This window comes from Egretta garzetta, unplaced genomic scaffold, assembly GCF_000687185.1.
Source record: "Egretta garzetta isolate BGI_Z169 unplaced genomic scaffold, ASM68718v1 scaffold48, whole genome shotgun sequence".
NCBI lineage: Eukaryota > Metazoa > Chordata > Aves > Pelecaniformes > Ardeidae > Egretta > Egretta garzetta.
Genome location: NW_009260595.1, coordinates 1,584,243 through 1,606,148, shown reverse-complemented (window position 1 = coordinate 1,606,148; position 21,906 = coordinate 1,584,243). Strand labels below are relative to the sequence as shown.

General features: G+C 41.0%; 1 protein-coding gene across 1 annotated transcript in view; it reads right to left on the bottom strand.

Annotated features, from left to right (window-relative positions):
• Positions 1-21,906, bottom strand: part of CNTNAP5 (contactin associated protein family member 5) — a 232,003-nt gene that overhangs the window by 123,844 nt on the left and 86,253 nt on the right. Inside the window, exons 8-10 of the mRNA XM_035900233.1 lie at positions 16,855-17,119; positions 14,000-14,149; positions 12,690-12,861 (exon numbers count right to left, since the gene is read on the bottom strand). Coding sequence (XP_035756126.1) covers positions 12,690-12,861; positions 14,000-14,149; positions 16,855-17,119 — 587 coding nt within the window. The remainder of the gene's footprint in view (positions 1-12,689; positions 12,862-13,999; positions 14,150-16,854; positions 17,120-21,906) is intronic.

Sequence of the window (21,906 nt, the reverse complement as noted above, 5' to 3'; positions counted from 1 at the left end):
GGGTTTGCCAAGGGGAAAAGAAATGAGGAGAGCATTAGAAAAGAAACTACCACAGAAGCACATCTCACTCTTATTTTCCCCTGGATGTCTGTTTTTGGCAAAGTAGTGGGCTACATCTCCTTAACTAAAGGGAGAAAAGAGAATTACCAGAACTAGAAGAAGGGAGAAAGAGTGAGTAAAACCTCTATTAAGGCAGGTTGCAAAAGATAACACTCTCCAGATCTTTGCTTTTCCTCAGCACACATTCCCTCCCCATCACCACACCTCCCAACTTCTCTCTCCTCTTGCAACTTTAGAAAACTCAACAACAACGTTTTAAAAAGTGTTGTGGCGTACTTTAGGTTTTTTGGTTTTTAAGCCATCTACATCTTGTTCCCTAAGTTTATTATGTTATGAGAAGTCATGGAGTACAAACAGAACAAGAGTAACATGAAGAAAGACAACTTCTTTTCCATGCTGGAAATCATTTATTCTCCCACACTGAATAGATGTAAAAAAAAATATAAAGGAAAAAAAAAAGGCATTTTTTGTCATTTTAATAATTTGTCACAAGGGTAGGTTTTACTTCTTTCTGAGATTTGCAAAACTTGATAACTGAACTTTTAAAATACATTATTATTTCTGTTGTTGGCCCCCTTGGTTCTCAGACTCTGCACTTGCATACCACCCTGAGACGAACATTTAGAAGATCTGTACATTGATGCCAACTGCCCTCAGGCATGTGGCTGGGCCAGAACTGTGGGAGGAGGTTGTGCTGAGATCCATGCAAATGAAGGGAAAACAGCCTGTTATCTATGCCTCAGATAAAAGGCATTTTTTTTATGGTTTGATTGCTTTGTTGTTAGAACACCTACATTTTTAATAGAGGTAAATGTGCTGACAGTTTGGCTTGGCATCAGCAGAAAGGATTTTATATAAATAAATTTGAAAATTAAAAAAGGGAAACAAATAAACCATCCTGTACAGACAGCTGTTCCATTTAGAATTCATCATTTTACAAAGCAAAAGCAGAAAAGCCATCTGCAAAAAATCAAAACAAACAAACAAGGACAGGATATCATATCCTACATGCATCCCCATAGCTGGCCTTTAATTTACCATAGGGTAGCACATCCCATGAATTTTGTTTCTAAAGGAATAGCAATGGGGGTGAGCCTCTGTTCAGGTACCCCCAGAAACTCAATTCCACACTAAAGCCAGATTCCAAAAGCCACTTAAGTAGCCCCCTGCCAACCTTCAAACTGCCTTCTTTCTCCACAGGGGTCTCATTCAGGGCAAACCCCCTCTCCAGCACTAATGGGGACTCCCTCCACTCTGTAGCAAAGCCAAAAGCTGTCTCTATCTCCAGCATCTTTCCACGTGTACAAGTCATTGCAGTTATAGGAAGGAGTTCACCCTGCTCAAACCAGTTCTGTAGTTACCCCTTTACAGAATTTACTAAACACATTTTGAAGGACCAGATCAGCATGGCTCTTAGTTACTCTGCAGTGGCATCAGGTAAATGAGATTTGAACTCAGCACCATTTTCATGCTTCACGTTAAAATAAATAAATAAGTAAACTTATCTGGAAAAGAACAAGACTAAATTAACCACAATCTGTCTCCAACTCAGATGCAGTGATGTGAGGAAGCCAGATCAGTCTGAAGAACCTGTCTTTATTCTGCTCTGAAACACAGTATGGGGGGTATATATGGGCCTGAATCATTGTTTTCTGCAGCTGGCCTTGCACGTATGAAACAAAGTCAGGGAAAACAAAAAGCCTTAAAATTAAGGCAGGGCAGGCAAAACTGGCTCTTGGCATGGTCCAGATAATTTGAACACCCATTTTCATTCACATTAAAGTGAGACAGAAATCTCCCCCCTCTTCAGCAGTAGCACCCTCCAGTATGATTGCCTATTTTTACAGAGACTTTGCTTTGTACAAACATTCTTGTTTTATAACTACCACAGACCGAGCTCACCTGCCTGTGCAAAGCTCTGTCCAAGAGCTGGGAATGTTTCTACGTGGTTTTATTACACTTCATTGTCAGTCAGCCTTTAAACTCTCAGGGACAGAAGTTCTGTCTTTATCTGCATTATCTGGCTAAGCTTAAACGTTAGAATAGATATGAGACGTTGTGGGGATGGTCTTCAAAACCGTGGGCATTTTAATTCCGATACCCAGATTTTGGGTGTTTGTGAGTTTCAATTTTTTAAATCTTGCTCAGTTTTTCTACCCTAAAACTTGGGTGGTATTGAGGGGTGTTGTAAGACTCACACTCCAAAATGAGCTACCTGAAATCGTTTAATTACATTAGTTAGCGTGTCTAATTTGTGATGTAGGTGCATACTTTTGGGAAAGACCCAAGGGGTTCTTCACTCTCACAGAACATCATGTGTTCATCTATTTCTAATACTATTTTTCCCCACTGGATATTGATCTTTAATACCCTTTTCACCTTTTCCTTCCCTGCCACGTAACATAGTTAGGATTTAGGATACTGTCCCCCTTTCATTTCCACATCATTATTTCCAGTGTTTTGCTTTGTTTTTACTACAGAGAAAGAGGAAACAGATAAATTCATTAAGAACAGTTTGATGAAAGAGGCATTTCTAACAATATTGTCATTTTTGCTGCATAAACACAAAGCAAATTGTCAGTGTTTTACAAAGTACCAACACAAGCATGAGAAAGGGAAACTTTCTGAAAACTTGCCCGCCATTTCTTTCATTAAAATAGAAACTGAAAGGACACCTGAAGCTTCACTGTGCCCTGTGCATGTAAGCACATCCACCGGAGCCTACATTAGAAACCGGCAAGAGAGACAAAAGGTGAGGGGGAAAATAAGCACACACAGGACTGAAGTGATCTTTTTAAGGTGAAGCAAAAGATCAGAGAAACTATAGCCTGGACTATCAGATTTTTGCAACCAGCCAGGACAGCTCCTCCTGTATGTATGATTTAATGGAACAATTCTAGAAAAAGATCCAGTATTCTAGCATCTGAAAATGTGCAGTTTGAATGCTTTTTTGAGGCTGATAGTGGAGATTTAGGCAGGCAATATTCAAATCTACTTTGGGATTTAACCAAGATCAGAAACGTTTTAAAAGAGGACAGATAACATCCCTTATTATGTCTTCTAACTTGTCCCAGTTTTGATTACCATCCAAATTCAGGAAGTGTGATCTAAAAACATCCAACTCATTGCTATAAAACCAAGAACAGAAAAATTAAGAGGACTTTTTGCAAAGAGGAAATAATCTGGAATACTGACCTGGTTTTGGCTGGGATAGAGTTAATTTTCTTCCTAGTAGCTGGCATAGTGCTGTGTGTTGGATTTAGTACCAGAAGAATGTTGATAACACCCTGATGGTTTAGTTGTTGCTAAGCAGGGCTTACACTAAATCAAGGACTTTTCCGCTTCTCATGCTCTACTGACTGAGAAGGCTGGAGATGCACAAGAAGCTGGGAGGGGGCACAGCCAGGACAGCTGACCCCAACTGGCCCAAGGGCTATTCCACACCATACGACAACATACTCACTATATGAACTGGGGGGGGAGTTGGCTGGGTGATCGCTGCTCAGGATGGGCTGGGCATTGGTCAGCGGGTGGTGAGCAATTCCATTGTACATCACTTGCTTTGTATATTCTATTATTATTATTATTATTATTACTATTTTATTTCAGTTATTAATCTGTTCTTATCTCAACCCATGAATTTTCTCACTTTTACCCTTCTGGTTCTCTCCCCCACCCCACTGCAGGGGGAGTGAGAGAGCGGCTGCGTGGTGCTTAGTCACCGTCTGGGGTTAAACCATGATAAATATAAAATAATTGTAATTTCTGCAGAAAAGACATTATATACTGAAAATAAAAATACTAGAGAGAATGAAAAGAATGGATGCCAATTTGTCTGGTTTGGGTTTTTTTAATTCCTTCTGCCATGCACTGCAGCTATTTATGTGGGGGTGAATGCAATATTAAGTGTTTGCTTTTTCAATCCCAGCCTGGGACTGTAATAAATAAAATTAAAACTCACTGGGCATAATTAGACAGGATATTTTCTCGTTTGCATGGCCAGCTTCGGGGGGGGAAAAAAAAAAATCATATAAAGTTTGGCTTCTGCTGCAGGGCATACATTAAATCTTAGAGGAGATTTGGGAAATGCAAAAAGAGACTGTGCTTTCATCGGATTTATCCTAACACCCTTCACCTGCAATAGTAATTAATTTCCCAAAGGCCCATTTTGACAGTACAACACATGAAGCAATGTTAAGTTCAGTACTAAAAGAAAAGGAGGAAAAAGTCAAAAATTATTATTTCTTACAAGTAAAAATTTATAGTAAAATCTAATGGAATCTCCAAAGGAAGTAGATATAGAGCAGGATTTAAAAGGTCAGCTCTATTTAGCAAGAAAAAAAGAACACTTTAAACTAATTTATTTAGCAAATGTTATGAAGAATTTTCACAGATAAAACATGGGTAGGGGTAAAAGGATAGGGACTAAGGATGCTATTTGTGCTCCGTAACTTGAGTAGTACAGAGAAGCAAACTCATGAATCAACTCGGTATGCTTCTCCCTAACGAGGTAAGCTGTTAACGTCAATCCCATCGCAGTGATTATTATGTACACCACATGCTGCTCTCACCATTTGTATTTGCTAGGAGAATTGGAATATGCAGATGAATCTTGGTTTAATAAGGATGGCAATATCAGTGTGTGCTTGCGTCTGCCCACTGATGCTACAGAGATGAAACACTGCCAGGATTCATAAGAAAATATCTGAGGTCAGATTTGTGTTCCTCACTGCAGAACTCTGGAATTCCCAGGATGTCCTGCCAGATGCACCATCCGTCCATCTGCCAAGGTGGATTCAACGTGAATCTCTTTTCTTTTTTCCTTCCCCCCTCCCCCAGGTCACTTAAGGGAACTGAAGTTCCTAGTGTTGTCCTTCACAAGTACTGTCAGTATTTGCTATAGTGAGGGCAGGGTGCCAGCCAAGCAAAAATAGGACAACCCAGTCAAAGCTTCATCAGCGCAAAATCAACATGAACTGCAGCAATCAGATTAAAGTACCCAAGCAGTTGTAGACAGGGAGAGCAATGCATGCATTTATCTATGCATTCACGCAAATCTAAGCCTAAAGGAAACCAGGCTCTGACTACCCTCATAGCTCATTTATGAATAATGACAGTTTCAACACACAAATGGCCTTCTTAATCCCAAGACTACCTAGTCTCACATACAAATGGTATACAAAACTTATGACAATGTTACAATGGGTGTACAACACTATGCTTCTGCCTTAGGCCTACCTCTGTCCAGGTGAACTTTGCTACCAAAAAGTCAAAGGTTTCAAGCTATTTCAGCCCTCACAGGAATAGCAGAATCATGTGAAATTTCAGGCTCTTTAGAAGAGTTTTCTCTGGCACTGGCCAACTTAAATACCACATCCTTTGTGATGGGGGTTGAGTGGTTCAAGAGCATTAATGTAACCAACATTATCATTAAGGATGTGACACATCTAAGGATGTGCCCCAAAAGCCTTGTCTAGCACCATCCTGAGGGGCAAAGGAGACTATTGCCATGAGAGGTGTCAAGTCAGAGGAAAACAAAGCCGGTTTTCCCCTTAAGACAGCTGTTTGGCACAAGCTATCCAAACCACAATGCCTCCTAAGAACTTCTCTTTACAGAGTTTGGAGGAGCTGGTAGGGGAAACCGCACCAGATCTTACCTCTCTGAGTACACATGAGTGCAAGAACTCCTGGATATGGAACTTTCTTCACTGTAATTAAGGCTGCAAAGCAGTTTGTCCCACTGTATACAAGAAGTGGATGAGATTAATCAACCCATGCCTTCAGGCTGCAGGCACCACCACAACCCTTGCTGCTGTATTCCAAGGGGTCCATCTGCTGTAAGAGCAGACAGCCTTGCTCAGCCCAAAGGGAGCATCTGTGCCGTATGATGAAGGGCTGGAAATCCACAGTGTTTCTGGACTGAGGTTTAATGATTTTCTGGCACACTTTCCTAATATCCATGGCAACTCTTGAGCTGCAATATCTCTTGAGCCCACATTCCTGCGTCTATTCTCTGAACAGAATGCCAACTACAGCAAACAACCAACTCAGCTTCAGGACTGAAGCTAGTATTTCTAGTCCTAAAATCTGGCATTCCAGCCAATTGCTGAACGGGAAATCCCAGAGCTTCTCAACAGTGTGGCCAAGTTCTCGGCATCTGCATATTTGTTTTCCTACCCATTCCATTTATTTTTAAATGAGAGGCTGCCTGAATTTCCCTCAGGCTATGCCTTCCATTGTTTGCCCACACACAGACAGACCCACACCTCCACTATTCTGCTGCCGCTGTAGGAAGAGAAACACAGTGCAAAATTTACAGTCAAATTCCAGTGTATTTGGAGATTAGCACAGCTACAACAAAATATGCTTTGGTTTTGAACAATGGAGGTACAAAGAGCCGCCCACAATGAAAAGGATTTTTGTTAAAACACTAAGAAACTTGGGCTTCCTAGTCCTAAGACTATCACCTCCCTCCAGACTTCACTTCAGATAAACAGCGCCTCTCTTCCAATTTCCTTGCTCTGACAGCGTCACAGCAAAGACGCTGATGAAATAAGTTTAAGAGCATTGCACTGAACACACTTTGCCAGCTTCCAGCAATCTGTGGCTTATGGATTCATGTACGCCTTACTGGCTTTTTCCTTTATATTTGACCTCTACAGTATCTAACAACATCCAATTTGATGCTGTGAATTTGTGAGAAACAGCAAATTCTTGTTTATTATTCACCTCCTTCACGCTGCTCCTCATTGTACAACCCTGTCTAGCTCTCTCTTCTCCAGGCTGAAGAGCCCTAGCCTATTTAGTCTCCCCTTGTAGAAAACAGTTTGTGGCACGCAAAAGAACAGAGTGTCAGTTTTAGAAAGAGCTGTGAGGCCTGAATGACAGACTCACAGTCAGAGCTGCAGACAGCACCACCTCTGAGTGGCCCAGAGAGGATGTACTCCTTGGAAAGGGCTGGTCAGGCCAAGGCTGAGGTCAGGGAATACATCCAACTGGATTTGTCTCTCATCTTTTAGCAATTGAAATAGAGGTTGTAAAGGGATCAACACACAGTTGTTAGCTTGATTTACTAGGAGGAAGATGTTCCCATAGTTATCCAGTGGCTCAGCCTCCGCATCCTCCTAGCAGCTTACAAACTTCTCACCCTCATTTTGACCACATCTGAAAGAGGGGCAGAATCCAAGAAGTCACAGGATCTTATTAAAATAGAGAGACAAGTAGAAGGGAATCAAGTTACTGTTCATCAAAGAAAAATACACAGCCTGAGCTGAACCATCATTCTAGACATCATGGAATCTGTGAAGAAGAAATCCCAAGAAAAAAAAAGGCAATAAATTCTGCAATTGCAGAGCTTAATCCTGCAGTTGTAAAAATAAATCATGCAAATCATGGAATTGACAAATTAGTAGAAAGTGTTGCTCCTTCTCCCCTTTTTCTCTAAATCAGAAGTACTTAGGAAAGTCTTTCCAGCTTGTTTCTGTAAAGCCCCTAACATGCTACCTGCAGGTGAAGGACAGGGAGCTGGGCCATCTGCATAAAGCTAGAGGCTTAGTGGAGCTCAGGAGTGAAGTGGAGAAGAAGTGGAGCATTCTGGAGTGAATCCCGTCTGACTTACAGCATCTGTGGGAAGCAAATGAATTTTCTATGCTGCTTGCCACCTCTCCATCCCTTGACAGTGACGTCCTCCCTACAGATTAAGGGCCAAAGACAGAAAGCATTATTCGGTTCTCATTAGACGTTCTTACTGCTCAGGCTTTCCCCTGGAAGCTTTTAGGTTTAATATGTCAACCCCAGAAGAATCCTCTCTTCCCAAAAAACACTTACAGTGCAAAACACCAGGAGTGAGGGCTGTACAGTCCCTGTAGCCATAAACTTAATCTATATCAGTCTGAACTGAAAATAAACTCAAAGAGAGTCTGCATTTATTTGTTTGGGCCTATGCCAGATGGCTTTTGGTCAGAGATGGTCACTGTAGTACACGTACTGCTGCAAAAGACTGCATAGATATTCAAAGATATCTCTTTCCCCCCGCAACAAAAAAGCTCTGAATTCAAAGACTTCACTTCCAGACATCTCTGCCTGGTTACTTTCTGCTCTGTACCATGCCACGGAGGGGAAATGCCAGGATGCTGTAAAAAAACTGTATTTTCTGACTTATTAATTCAGTATAAAGCAAACAACCCCTGATGTGTACCTGAACTCCTAACCAAGCAGAAATCCTGAAAAAGCAACAACAAAGGAGGATAAAATTAAAAACCACTTCCTTTTAAATATCGAGGAGACCTCTATGGCTTAGCAGGATACCATCTCATTTTTTCTTTACCTCTCATTGGAGTGGGACTAAATGCATTGCAGGCAGCTATGACCTCTAACACTTCATAACAGGAGCAGTGTAAACACCACGCTTTGCAACAGCCTCAGAAAAGATTGAGCAATCTGTGGATTTGGACAACCATAGCAAATATACATACTAAGAACAAAAGAAAAAAAAAACAGTTAGCTGGATTAACAGCAGGCAGGCAGTGGGGATAATGCCAAGAGCCCTACAAATGCATTGCTACAGGAAAAACTGTTTCCTCCTACAGACTCTACTTTCCTGTTCCACAAGGCATTGGGAACAGTTTGCAGGAACAGCTTTTACTTGAAGGAGGTGAAGAGGGAATACAGCACGACTTTGCAGGGCTTGTGGAGCAGACACAGCTCTGATGTGAATAGATCAGGGGTGCCTCCTTTGCACAGGATGCATCACCAAAGGACAACATGCAGGGGCCATACAAAGGGATGGCAAATCAGAGACAACTTGCAGTGTAGCAGTAGGAACATCAGTGATGCTGGCACTGCAACCGAGGGCTAGAAACAAGTGGTCTCTTAAGAGGAGATGGTGCTAACTAGCCTTCTCCATCACTGGGACAGTCCATATTGCTGTGTTCAACTCCAGATTGTAAAACATCTTAACACCCTACTGAAAGCACAGAAGACATAAGTTTTCTCTGTTATCTGCTAATCCCAGCTCTCGCAGATATATCCTGAACTGCCCACTCAGCCAGGACCAGAGCAACTACTGGGTGGCCTCGTTCACAGGATCGCTGAGGCTGAAAGGAGCTGCTGAAAGTTTCTAGGAAAACCCCCTGCTCAAAGTAGGGTCAGCAACAGGGTCAAGTTCACCTGTGTCTCCCAAAGCATCTTCACTTGGCACTGTCTCCCCAGCCACCAAAGGGAAAAAAGGCACAACTCCGTATATTTCTACAGGTATCCCCATTTGTTGTGTGTATTCTCTGATAGCTCAGCTAGTAACAGGGCATTTATTCCCTGAGAAATAGTCACTGAAGGATGGAAATAACAAATCCAGGGAGACAGAAAGCATTCATGCCAAGTTCACTTGAGCGCCCATATAGTTCAAATACTAGAGATGAGAGATAATGAGATATTAAGGCTTAGTCCCTCAGATGGCTCCATTTAAATAAATGGAAGCTCATCACTTTATACAGGGAATCCTGGGGTATATGTGTGGTGTGTGGGGGTGTATAACATGATTACGGAACTAGATTCGCTCTCAGAAACATACTGTCAGCATCAATAGTAGTCCCAGTTTATCATCCTTCAAAACAAAGTCATTAATTCTCTTTTTAAGAGCACAAGTTGCAGTGAGCTGCCTAACCACTGCTTTCAGAGCCCAGGTCTGAATGAGCTTGGCCTACAAGCCTGTAACAAATGAACTGCTTTCTAAATAGAGGCATATTCCTCAAAAGAGGGTTTTTGCTTAGATAACTAAGACAAATGTCCCATTTACATGTTAATTAAGCTACACAATTCCCACATGCGTTAAAATTACAAAAACACGTACTTTACAGTGCACACAGCAATAAATCTTATAATTAAGAAAGGGGAGACCACATTTCTCGCAGGAGATGCTTTTACAGAGTTTTAACGCTCCTTATATACAGAGAATGAGCAGCTGGATACTGCACGCCTGGAGCCAGAGCCCAACTTTCCTGTGGTCCAGAGCTGCTGCGGTACAGAGCACTACTCGAGCTATGGTGGCTACTTGAACTACAGTGACAGGAAGAGGCAGAAATTTTGTGCAGTGAACCAATTTGAACAAGATTTGAAAACATACTCAAGGGTACACCGTGCAGAGTAGACAGCAATACAGTCTTTCGATTTGAATTCAAATTTCCCATTCTCCCAAACTTTCCATCTATAGTTTGCTGTAACCAATTATGCCATAATATAGGCTTGCAGAACCTACACATTTCAAAAATCATTAGAAGGAACACACTCCATGAATACTTTCTTGTTCAGTCTCTCCCCAGCTCATCCAGTGTCTTAGGATCAATTGTGCTGGCAAAATAACACAAAATATTTACCTCTTGTCTGTATTTTCCTTATTTTCTTTGACTTTCACCTCTCTTTCCAACCCTCCCTTGCTGTTATGACCGTTCTTGACTTCACTACTGCACCAGCAGTACTTCATCCTGTGAATCTTCGAACAACTTTCGTAACTTCCTGAAATCAATTCTGTAAATTTAACCTCTCTCAAGACTGTGTCCCAGATGTGTAAAATGTGTAATATAATTTGGACAAAAAATAACATCCTTCCTTCTTCCCTGCAAAACAGCTTCAGCACAGTTATTGGAGTTGCCAGACAGGGAGGGACCGCTGGGTATTTCACTGAACAAGAAAGCTGCAATCTCCATGGCACCAGTGAGGCTTGCGCCCTTCCATGACAAGGAGAATTTCTGAACTTCAGCCCCATGCTTTCCCAGGCAGCAGGCTTCTCTCTTCCCCTTCAGGGCACCTCCACTGATACACCAAATCCAGCCATAAGAGAACCACTTTTGCCAACTGTAAATCAAATCCTTTTTCTCCTTTTTTTTAAATCTACCATGGGTTTGTGATCATATCTACTATACAATCTACATAGGTCACACCTACCATATGGTCATAACTACTATAGATCATATCTACCATAGATCTACCTAGATCATACTGTACAGACTTATAAATTTAAGGCTATACACAGAACTGCATTGGAAGAGAGCACTTTAATCTTCACTAAATCACCTATAACTTCTGTTTATGTGTGTGATATATTCAAGGCAATGATTATGTAAAGTGCCACCATTCTTATTATGAACGGATCCTTGCCCTGGATCATTGTATGGTATGATCACAGATGCTTGTCATCCTTGGGATACCGAAGATGAGGAAGACACTCGCAGTAGTACCACAGATTTACGCTGTAGCCTGGACTTGGTGACAATTAAGGCACTGGAAATGTCCCACAGCACCTCTGCGTCACAGCAGAAAAGCTGTCTTCTGTTTCAATTTACAAATATACAAGCTGCCTTTGAATGGTCCCTCAATCTTAAAGAATCTACTTTTCCAATAAAACAGCAAAATACTTACTTTCTCTTAGTTCTCAGGAAAGTTTATATTTTACTTCCTTTTGTTAAATCAGCTGCAGCTTATCAATCCCATCTACCTTTTCAGGCACATGAAGCGTGAAATTCATATCCCCCTGAATTCAGTCATCGTTAAACACGGAAACAGGTTTGATCAGCAGAGTCAGTATTTTCTCCGTACAAGTTAACGAACAGGAACATACAAGGATGAGCACAAAGGTCTTGCATAACAGAAGTTTTGCCCACTTTTCAAAAGATTGTGCTCCAGCAGGCTGATCCCTCCTACAGTAAGCAATAATGGAGATTTGCCTTCAGCACCACCTCTCTAAGCAACGTGTCAGAAAAAAAATGTATTAAATGCTTAAGCTCCTAATGCATTTCCAAAATATCCTTACTACTCCCTTAAATATCTTAAGTGCATGAAATTTCCAGCAGTTCCATTTCCATTTTTCAGAACTTAGCTATACTTACAAAACCCCGCAAAATCAGAGCCTATTATTCCACATACTAACTTCAAAATACACATTTGCAGAAATAATTCAGCAATATTTAGACACTAAAAATCCACAGGAAGCAAAGGAGAAATTACGAAATACTTCAAAAAAATTGGTTGCTTATTTCCTCTCTATTCTTTATGAGAAAATCTGTGTTTCCTGTCAGGTTTCAGCTTAGGAGGGATTCAGATCAGTATTTAAACTGAAATGTGTCTCTGGTGGATACAGACATTTCATCTTTGTATTGTCCCACTGAATGGGCAGTATGTTGCATGAGGTGTACCATATCTTCATTATAAACGTGCCGTGCTGTAATGGCTAACAAGAAAAATTGTGAGCGATCTACTTAAGCAAAACCAGCTAGTACATCAAGTGGATGACATGTTCTGATGTATCAAATAATTTTTCCTTCTTTTTCATTCCCCTCTAAAACTTCAAAGCAATAAAATGTTGTTTATGCATAAAATTTAATCCTTTCACCAATCTGTAGTTTGATTGAATTTGCATACTCTATTTCCTACAAGTCAATGTGAAGAGAGCCTCATGTAATTGAAACCGTTTCCCCTCCAGTCCTCCTATCTTTGCTGTAATATTTTCTATTAGTAGCTCTATTATGCCTAATATCTGTAATGTTGGCAGATTAGAATTTTCACTTAACGCAACCTGTATTTATAAACCACTAGGATGAAAAAAAGAACAAATACAAGAAAGAGGAAACAATAATTACCTGTCTTTGATGCCACACAGATCAATGTGTAAATCACTAAAATTCCCCAGGGAGCCTTGCTGAACTAAAATGAGGTCCTTGGGCTGGTTATCAATAAAGATGAGCCTCATACAGCCTTGAAAAGCAGTAATGGGATTTAAACATCGGGAATCGGTGAAATTGTCAGGGCACCCTGTGGGAAAAAGAGAAGAGGCAGAGGATGATATTGGAATGTTCATCTATTTCTGCTGGGATTTCCTGATGCAAGAACTCGGAGGCTCATTATTCCAAGTGTTTTCATTCCTTGTGCTACACAACCTTCTGTGTTATAAATCCTTCAGAAAGAAAAAACGATTTTTTTAAAAAAGAGAGAAGAAAAAAAAAGAGAGAGCAGTCACTGGCAACACCAGGGTGTGTGATTTTCACATGTGCTAAGCAAAATCAAAATGTGTTTTTTTCCATCTTCTTTAAACTCCACAGTTGATAGCAACCGACTCCCATAAAAAAGCTGTGCAAACTGTAAAATCATTCTGGGTTAAATTCTGCTGCTGAGGCAACCACAGAGTAGAAGGCTGAAATCCTGTGGACAGCAAGTAAGAAAAGCATTTGTATCTGAGCTTCCTCAGTATTTGGCCAGCTCTGAGATCCAAAGTCTCCTGTGCATCCTCACTTAGTGCTGTATCCAGAGGGTTCATCGAGATCAGAGCCTCGCTGCAGTAAGCTCTACACAGAAATATATTAGATAAAAAGACAGTTGATGACACTCCCTTTATCTAAATTAATGCTTCCACTCCAAAAAGCAGAAGGTAGTATTTTTCAAGACTGTTCTTTCCATTTTCAAAATTGAGCTAAAGCTACATTCATTTCAATGAGAGCACAGTACGTAAATACCTTTGTAGATCTGAGCCATATGTTAATTAAGCTGTGAAGTCTAAAGTCACTGAGCCTGATCAGGACAGTGATATCTACAGGAATATTAATATTACTAATAGTCCTCAAGCCTTTTAACTAGAAAAAACACCTGTGGCTAACACAGCTGTAGAGCTTTTGTGTGTTTTTCCAGCTAGATGTAGGTACCCATGGGCTGCCACTACTGGCAGTCCACTTTTACAGCTGCTGTAGCAGTTTTGTATGTTCTCTCTCTGTCAGGGTTGACCAAGACAGTCTTCCTGCAGTGCTGTATGCACTGCAGCTCAAGAGGGGGTCTAAAATCAGTCATTACAACATTTGCTCTTAGCTGCAAACAGAGTGCACCTGGGGAGACATCAATGGTGAGCACCTGAGGATCTGCATCATGAAAACCTGTCCTGCATCTCTCTGAAACAACCCACCTCCAAAATAGTAGCTGTTCCCAGAGTAGATCCTTGAGACAGTGGTTGCGTGGCTAGCAGTGGCAGCATTGTTATCCAGTGTCAGGGTAATGCGATGTCTTCTGGCGTTGATGTTAACAGAATGCCAAAGTCCATCATGGAGATTGGTGCCTGGCAGAAAACAAGCATGAAGAGTGAAAAAAGAGGTGCAGGAGACAACAGTGTTCTTCAAACCTCCTTTTGCTTCCAACTTGTGACTACAAATGTGCAGCTGACCCCAAAATAGGGAGAACTGGCAGCTGAAAAGAACTCATTACCTCTAGAAACAAAATGGCATAGAAGAAAAGGCCCAAGAAAGAGAAAGTTTTTGAGAGTATTTAAGTAGGTCATCTCACATTTTAATCTAACCTGTTTCTGGTACTGTAGGCACTCAGCAAGCTAGGAGGGCCCTTCACCTTTCTAGTAGCTCATTACTACCATTTTGTGGGTGTTTATGTCTTATTTTCAGTCTGTTGGAAAATGCTTATAGCTCACAGGAGCGCACAGAGAAGATCTCTGTTGAGCTTCTGGTACTAAACACATGCCTGAGATTGCAGAGGATTAGACTCAGTGAGGTGGTCATACCCTGTCTCAGGCTCCAATAGGATACCTCATGAACTCCAGCAGGTACCAGTAGGAGTTGCATTCCCTAAAACCCTTCAGCACTAAGTTAGCACACAGTCTTATCAATGGATGTGCTGAAGTCTTCCTATATTGGATTTTGACATGGGTCTTGTGAGAGCTGGGATTGTTTTTCTGACCAGGAACCCATGAAAGTGCCTGACAGATGCTGGTACTGGGTAGCCTCTTTCTCTTATACAAACTCATGCAAAGTGGGAAATAACCTCTCTGTTTCCTTATTCTGAAAATCAGCGTTGCATCTTGTGGCCTTTGAAACAGCACCACATAGCTACAAAGAAACTTCACACCCTATTCTATTTCATGGCTGTATTCTAGCAGCCATGAAAATCAGTGGGCAGGCTTCAGAGCTCAGGCACAGTGGTGCAGATCAAAAGTAACCTAATTACAGCGCAGAATACACCACCATCAGGCTGGAGTCACCGAGACCAGGCGCAAACAGCTAGCATTTCCTCCCCTCCTTAACAGAATATTTTTTTCTTCGTGTAGCTTTCAGAAGAAACAAACGAGCACTTAGTGACACAAAGAGGTGCGAGAACAGTTCAAAACAAAATAAAAAATTGTGGGTGTTCTGTGTATGAAAAGCCATTTCGTTACGAGTTTGAAAATGAGACAATTTCCACAGCAATGGCTGTTAACTCATGCACAATTTCCATAGAATAAGGGGCCGATTTTTCCAGAAAAAATGGATGATTTTTCAACTAGAACAAGTCCATTTTGAAGTGAAATATGTTTTGAAGTTTGAAAAGATGTCAAAACAAAATAGGTCCCATTTGGGGCAAAAATAGGTCCATTCTTGAGCAAGCGTGAGTTTATTGTGAGTACCTGACATCTGCAGAACATGGCACTTGCAATTTCTGCATATTTTCCATGTGTAAGTAGGCAGTTTAGCAATGTTTTGGATAGCATCAAAGGCTGGGCTCAGGTTCATGATTTCAGAACTACATAAAAACAAATACACCCAACCAAATATTGACATTGTCTCAGCTTTGTCAACAATTTAATTAGGACTGCAATAAAGGCTGAAAACTCAGTTTTCAGCATTCAATTGCAGCAAGCTAAGGCTGTAGCAATCTATGTGAATAAGGATAGATGCAGGGCTGCCTCATTTTCTGCCATAAAGGGGAATGAAACACATAGACGGAACAGCTCTGCTTTCTGTCAGATTTTATTTCGGCTGCTTTTAATAGACACATCTGCCCTCTTTTAGTCTGTACCGGGAACGTTTTAATATTATATATTTTTAAACAGCTGCTTTTTTAGAAAATATTATTATTTAGTTCCATCTGAGTTTCACCAGTCTATTACTCACCCACCTTTGGAAACTGGGTATTCAACCTATGCAGAAAATGAATTTCCCAGTCTCCCACCCAGCATGGCTGCATAGCAGCAAGAGATGTGCAGAGGCCCTGGGCTAAGAACATTTTTGTTTGGGATGCCAGCATGGCTTATACAGGTCACACTGGGACAGCAGCTGGGCCACTCTGGTCCTGCCTCTGTTGTACAGTCTGAAATTGCTTCCCTGGTGTCTCTGGGAGCCAATGCATAGCTGTTCTGGTAAGTGTTCACAAGCAATTTCCCCTGAATTTTAGGTCAGAGAGGCAACGCCATTTCACCCTCTTGCATCCCATCAGCTGCACAAGGCAACTTACACACTGGCTAAGGAGGCCAGTGGGGAGAGGAAGCCCAGAATCAGTCTCTATTGAGCGTAGCTTAAAAGGAGAGTGTAAAGCAACAGTCAGAGGAAGAAAATCAGCTCTGAGGCTGCCTTAACTTGGGCTGGGGAATGGTGCAGTGGCTGAGCTTGCTCCCAGCTGACTTCACAAAAATCTGAGGATGGGAAACAAGAAGGTCTTCATGTGACCTGACTGAAGCAAATCTAGTGTGACTGTTTAAGGACACAGAGGCTGAGCTAATTGTCAGGTACATTTGAGTCTGGAGATATCAGGATGCCAACTTCCCATGCTTAGACCTACCTCAAGCTGCACAGAGTCGTTCTACCACTGGAAAGCAAGAGAAAACTTGAAAAGAGAAAGGAAGATTGGGTGCTTCCTTATTTCACCACCCTTTCATCCTGGGGACAGATGAGATTAAACAAAACTAAAGTACCTTCACTGATTTCACCACCCTTTCATCCTTTGGGGTTGGACCTTTCTATTTTAAATGAGGACAGATAAGATTAAACAAAACTGAAGTACCTTCACTGATTTCCACTGGGTTCTCCGTGTCTTTCTGAATAAGTAGTGTCAATCTCCCACTATGAAGGTAAACCAAGAGAGGTCCTGAATTTTCAGACATTTCGGTGAACAGAAGTAAGCCGTCTTTATTCCATGTTCGAAACTGGAAGCTGACTGACAAACCATCAATTTGAGGAGTGCCGGGTAGTAGCAAGTAGCTTCGACTGGTGCTGACAAAGGTGATAGGAACGATTTGTGGTTCTGAGCAGGAAAAGGTTACGTTCCCCTGCACATAATAAAAATCACACATAATCAACATGACAATATGTTCTGGTCATCCCAAAACATCCATAGTTAAATAAGCTCAATGGATTTCTAATGTCCCTCAAGGCTGTGAAATAAGTATTGTTATTCAGACACAAATCTTTGGAACTCATTAGGTGCTTTTTTGCCTATTTACACCAGTGCTCCATAACCTCAAAAGTAAAAACTCGCTCATCTATTTCAATCTACTACATGGGGCGAAACACAAGGCAAATTTCCTGGGTTTATTTCAAATATTTAATATATAACTTGCAGTAGCACTACTGGTTATGTTTTCTTTTACTCAGAGTGACCCCGTGCTACTCCAAATAATGTAAGTCCACTTAATAATAATAACACAAGTAATTAACAATAATTATTCTGAACTTATTTCAAAATCTGTAAGAAAACTCCATGAAAAAGTCACTTGAATACAGTATTTATAGTGGGATGAAACAATAGGGAGATTTCTCAGCCAGTTCTAGGTCTCATGATTTCCGTGGGGCATTTTGAAGAATTATTAAAACATTACATACATAGCAAGTGTGGTGAAATCCAACACCATTTCAACACCAAACTTCATGGATTATCTCAGTCATCCAGCCCTGACATCAATGGTGCTGTTTGCGCAGAAGAGCAGCACTTTCACTCAAAGCAGTCAGCAGAATCTGTACCAGCATGTATCACTGTATTCTGTAGACGAACAGACTCCACCTTTTTGTTCAGTCATTGTAGATCACCCAACCAGGTCATTGAATCCATGTAATAAAACCTTAACAATACATAAAGCCGGGACACATTTAAGGAGCCACGTCTTTCAAAGCCACTCCAGGAGACTGTTGCAGCCAGCTTGCTTTGAACTAGGCTGCTTTGTAAAATACTGACTGGAATCTGATAAAAACATTGGAGTAAAAGGCTTTCTCCATGGCACCGCTTCTCACCAGAGCTGGTATCTCACTCTAACAGGATAATTATAATGAACAGCACTTGATGGATGTGTAGGAAGTTGCACGGTGCTTGGGGAATTCCTCTCTGAAATCTCAGACAGCTGATGGAACTGTTCCCTATCACTTTCAAATGACTTTGTAGTTTTTATTTTAAAATTGAAAATAAATAAAGTGCCAGAAAGAGACTGAGTTATCACTGGATGAAACAACCCTTGATAGATATGTATCTATATCAAGCTATTTACGTATTCCCTGCCCTGTTAGGTGCAGAATGCTACATACCAGATTTAGCAATGGCAAAAGGTATCCATGGGTAAATGGATAACTCATGTTAGAATGAGTTTTGAGATATAATCCAAAGCTTATCCAAACTCACCTGCACATTAGTCAGGTGGGAAGTAGAATAGAAATTTGCCCTCAACCTTTTAAAAGTTTCTACTACCTGCTGGGTTTTGCCTGCATAAGAGATACCACAGGCTTTCTTTTGTTACTGTATTTTGACCTCCGTTTTCAATTTAATTCATGTCATTTTACACAAAACAAAGACAGCGAACTGCAGCGATATAAACAAATATGGTTAACTTTCTTTAGAGCTTTTTAAAGGTTTAGACATCTAAAATGCTGATGACAAAATTTCTTTGGAATTTTAGACATTTACAGTGATTCGAGTAACTCCACACAGAGTAGTAAGACATTTACAGATCTTATACATACATAACACCGGAGCTTGGAGGAAAGTTCAAACGTTATCTGAGTCTGCACTCAAGTATCTAATTTGCTTCACTGGCAGTAGCAAAATGCAAGACTATAGAGGAGAGGATTTGCAACATTCGGATGGGATTTTTGTCTCAAAGCTCTTTGCAGGTTTTACCTACCAGCAGAACAAGTTATGTCTAGGCTGACTTAATGGTTCTGGAGAAGGTGAATGCTAAGATGAAAAAAACATGCTTGCAACACACAACAAACTTTCAGACTACCTTAAAATAAGCCAGTGAAGGCCCCCTGTAGTCAATATGCTTTCAGATGTTTGCAGCAGCCCTGGAGCAACGTATCCCCGATCCATATGCACGGGCACAAATATAAGGTCAAATTTCTGTCTGCTTTTGATGTGAGGACTTCAGCACATGCAACTAGTCCTAAACTCATGGATTGCTGTGACCCCTTGAAAAACTCACCAACACTCTCCAGTCATTCATACTAGCTAGTAAGTCACGCCATCTGGGAAGGAGATAGAAGTCTTGTACAGGGCAGGAGCAGCAAAGAGTGCAGACTGACCCCATGGCCACTGCTGGGACATATGGGCAGGACCTATGCTTCTCTTCCCATGCTTAACCAGGTGAGACTTCAGGGTCTGTAGCCTCTCCATCGAGAGGCTCTGCTGAAGCAGAGCAGATGTGATGCCACCTGCTACAAGAACAAGCAGGTGGGAACGCATAAAGGCAGTACTACAATATTCTGTGTACACGGGACTAAAGGTACATTTGGGGGATAGAAAAGAGGTGTTTGCCTTTTGGTGAGGTTCTTTTAACAAGGTATTTTTGTTACTTTTATTCAAGAATTGAGATCTCCAAGATGTAAGAGGCAATAACTAATTTTAGTCAGAACTAAAAACTAGCCAGGACATTTGGGAAAATATGTTAAATAAACCAATTGATGCCATGAGAACTTAAATCAGTTCAACTGGCTCACTTAGGGAGGAAAAACCTTCTTAAAGTAGCATTCCAGAGCAAACCCACACAATGTCATTAATACAATCGAACAATAGCTGCTGATGTCCTTACACTGATCAATACTGCTGACCTTCCTAAAGACAACAGCATGAAAATTGAAAAAGAAATACACAAGAGTTATCTTGAAAAGTGTTTGTCCACTGAAGTGGGATAGGTTCCTATTACAAAAACTGTTATGTTTGCCCTGAATGTTATTCTCAAATTATTCCAGCAGGTTTATGTCAGAAAAGTAAACAGCTCCCCCTAAACCTGCATCTGATCAGGAGCGTCTTGATTTAATTGGCACCAGTTCTGGAACTCTCCAGGGTACATGCAAGACTTCTGTCAGGCACTTGATTTTATAACTGAACCCAGTTTAACTGAAAAGTAAAAGCTCACTGGCTAGGAAATGGGATGAGAAGAGTCTAATCCCTAGAGAAAATAAAGGAGATGCTCAACGCTGCCCAGCTGCTGGAAACTCCAGCTATCACATGGCATTTGAGAATTCCATCGAGTCCATCATCTCCAGACTGATTAATGACACCTCTGATAAGCAGTGAAATCTTTCCAAAAGAGTTCTTATTGTTCTTACAAGAAGAACCTTCTGAACCTAGAAATGCAGTGGAGATATTTGCAATTTGTTCACCAACGGCCATGACACTTGTCTCAAGACAAGAGTGCAAGCACCCAGATTTCTGCAAGTGGAATACAGTTGCAAAGGTGGTTCTTGTTCAAGAAGTTGAATGAACAAGTGACAGCATATTACAGCATTTTAAGGAAGAACCAGAGCCTTTCCTATTAAAAAGAGAATGGAAGAACACAGTTGCTAAGTGATGAGGATAAAAGTAGATTACACAGAAGATCCTCTGAGCCAAAAGCCTCATCTAAAACTGACTGGAGTCTTTCCAGTGACTTCTGCGGGACTTCAATAAAACCCATACCACTTTAATGAACCACTTCAGTCTTTTCTGGCTTTTCTTCATGTAGTATTATGTGCTGTTGAATGAAGACAGAAGACTGCTACACCACCACAGTCAGGACAATTGGTGACAAGTTTCTTATACATCCCCCTTTCTCTCACAGAATACTAATCAAAAGTAGTATGTATTTGGGAAATTATTCAAACGGACAGCTGAACTGAAAACCTCAACATTTAGCCTATCAAAGGGTACAGGCCGAGATCACAGCTTGAAGAGGAAGAACAATAAATGAGTATTTCTGAGCTCTCATTCTACCTGCAGGTTAGAGCATCAAATGGGCACTTACTTTCCTCATTAATCACACTACGGATACTATCCAATAAAAAGGATATCTTGTTTTCTGCAGAGGATTAGAAAGGAAGATTTCATATGACAGGTAAGGGGACTAAAATGCCAGGCCTGGCTGAGATACAAATGTGGGTAAACTGGGAAAAATATCTCCAGCTTGGAAATTGGAGGACTATTTCTAGCTCTGAAAAGACTGAAGTTGCAGACAGATTTGCAAAGAGAGTAACAGAGGAAAAAGGTGACCTCTGATGCAGTTTTAAAAGGATAAGATGAAAGATTGTCATTCAACTCTGAGCAACTGGATTTTAAGAATGGGGGAGGTCCCTTCAAATCCTGTTTTTAAATTGACTGTCTCCAGCAGAACAGATGCCAGGAGACCCACACAGTTTTCAAGTGCTTCTCAAATCAAGACATTGTTAAGCACTGAATGAAAAGCAAATCAAAGTGAGATACCAACTCCAGCCTACTGGCATACTGGTGGCAAACTGCCTTCAATCAGGGTGTGGGAGCACCAAGATGCATGGTGTTACTTGACCTAAGACTAGTCTATCCCAAAAGAAGGGCTCATACTTCAAGAGAAGTTCCTATACTGAGGTGGGTTTCTCTTTCTCTGAGCAAAACTTCATGATGGAAATCTGAAAGCTTACCTGATCCAAGTTTTATTGAAGCTAACATATCCTTGTGATAATCAGCCCTGTGACAGAGAACTGCCCTATTTTCCCTCACTCTGGACATCACCTATGTCAATAAATTGCTAATTGTTTCTCACATTGACTTAAGTTGTTTTCATTAAGATAATGTTCCTATGTGGAAAAAGTAGCATTTAACAAAATAGAAAGCTTCAAA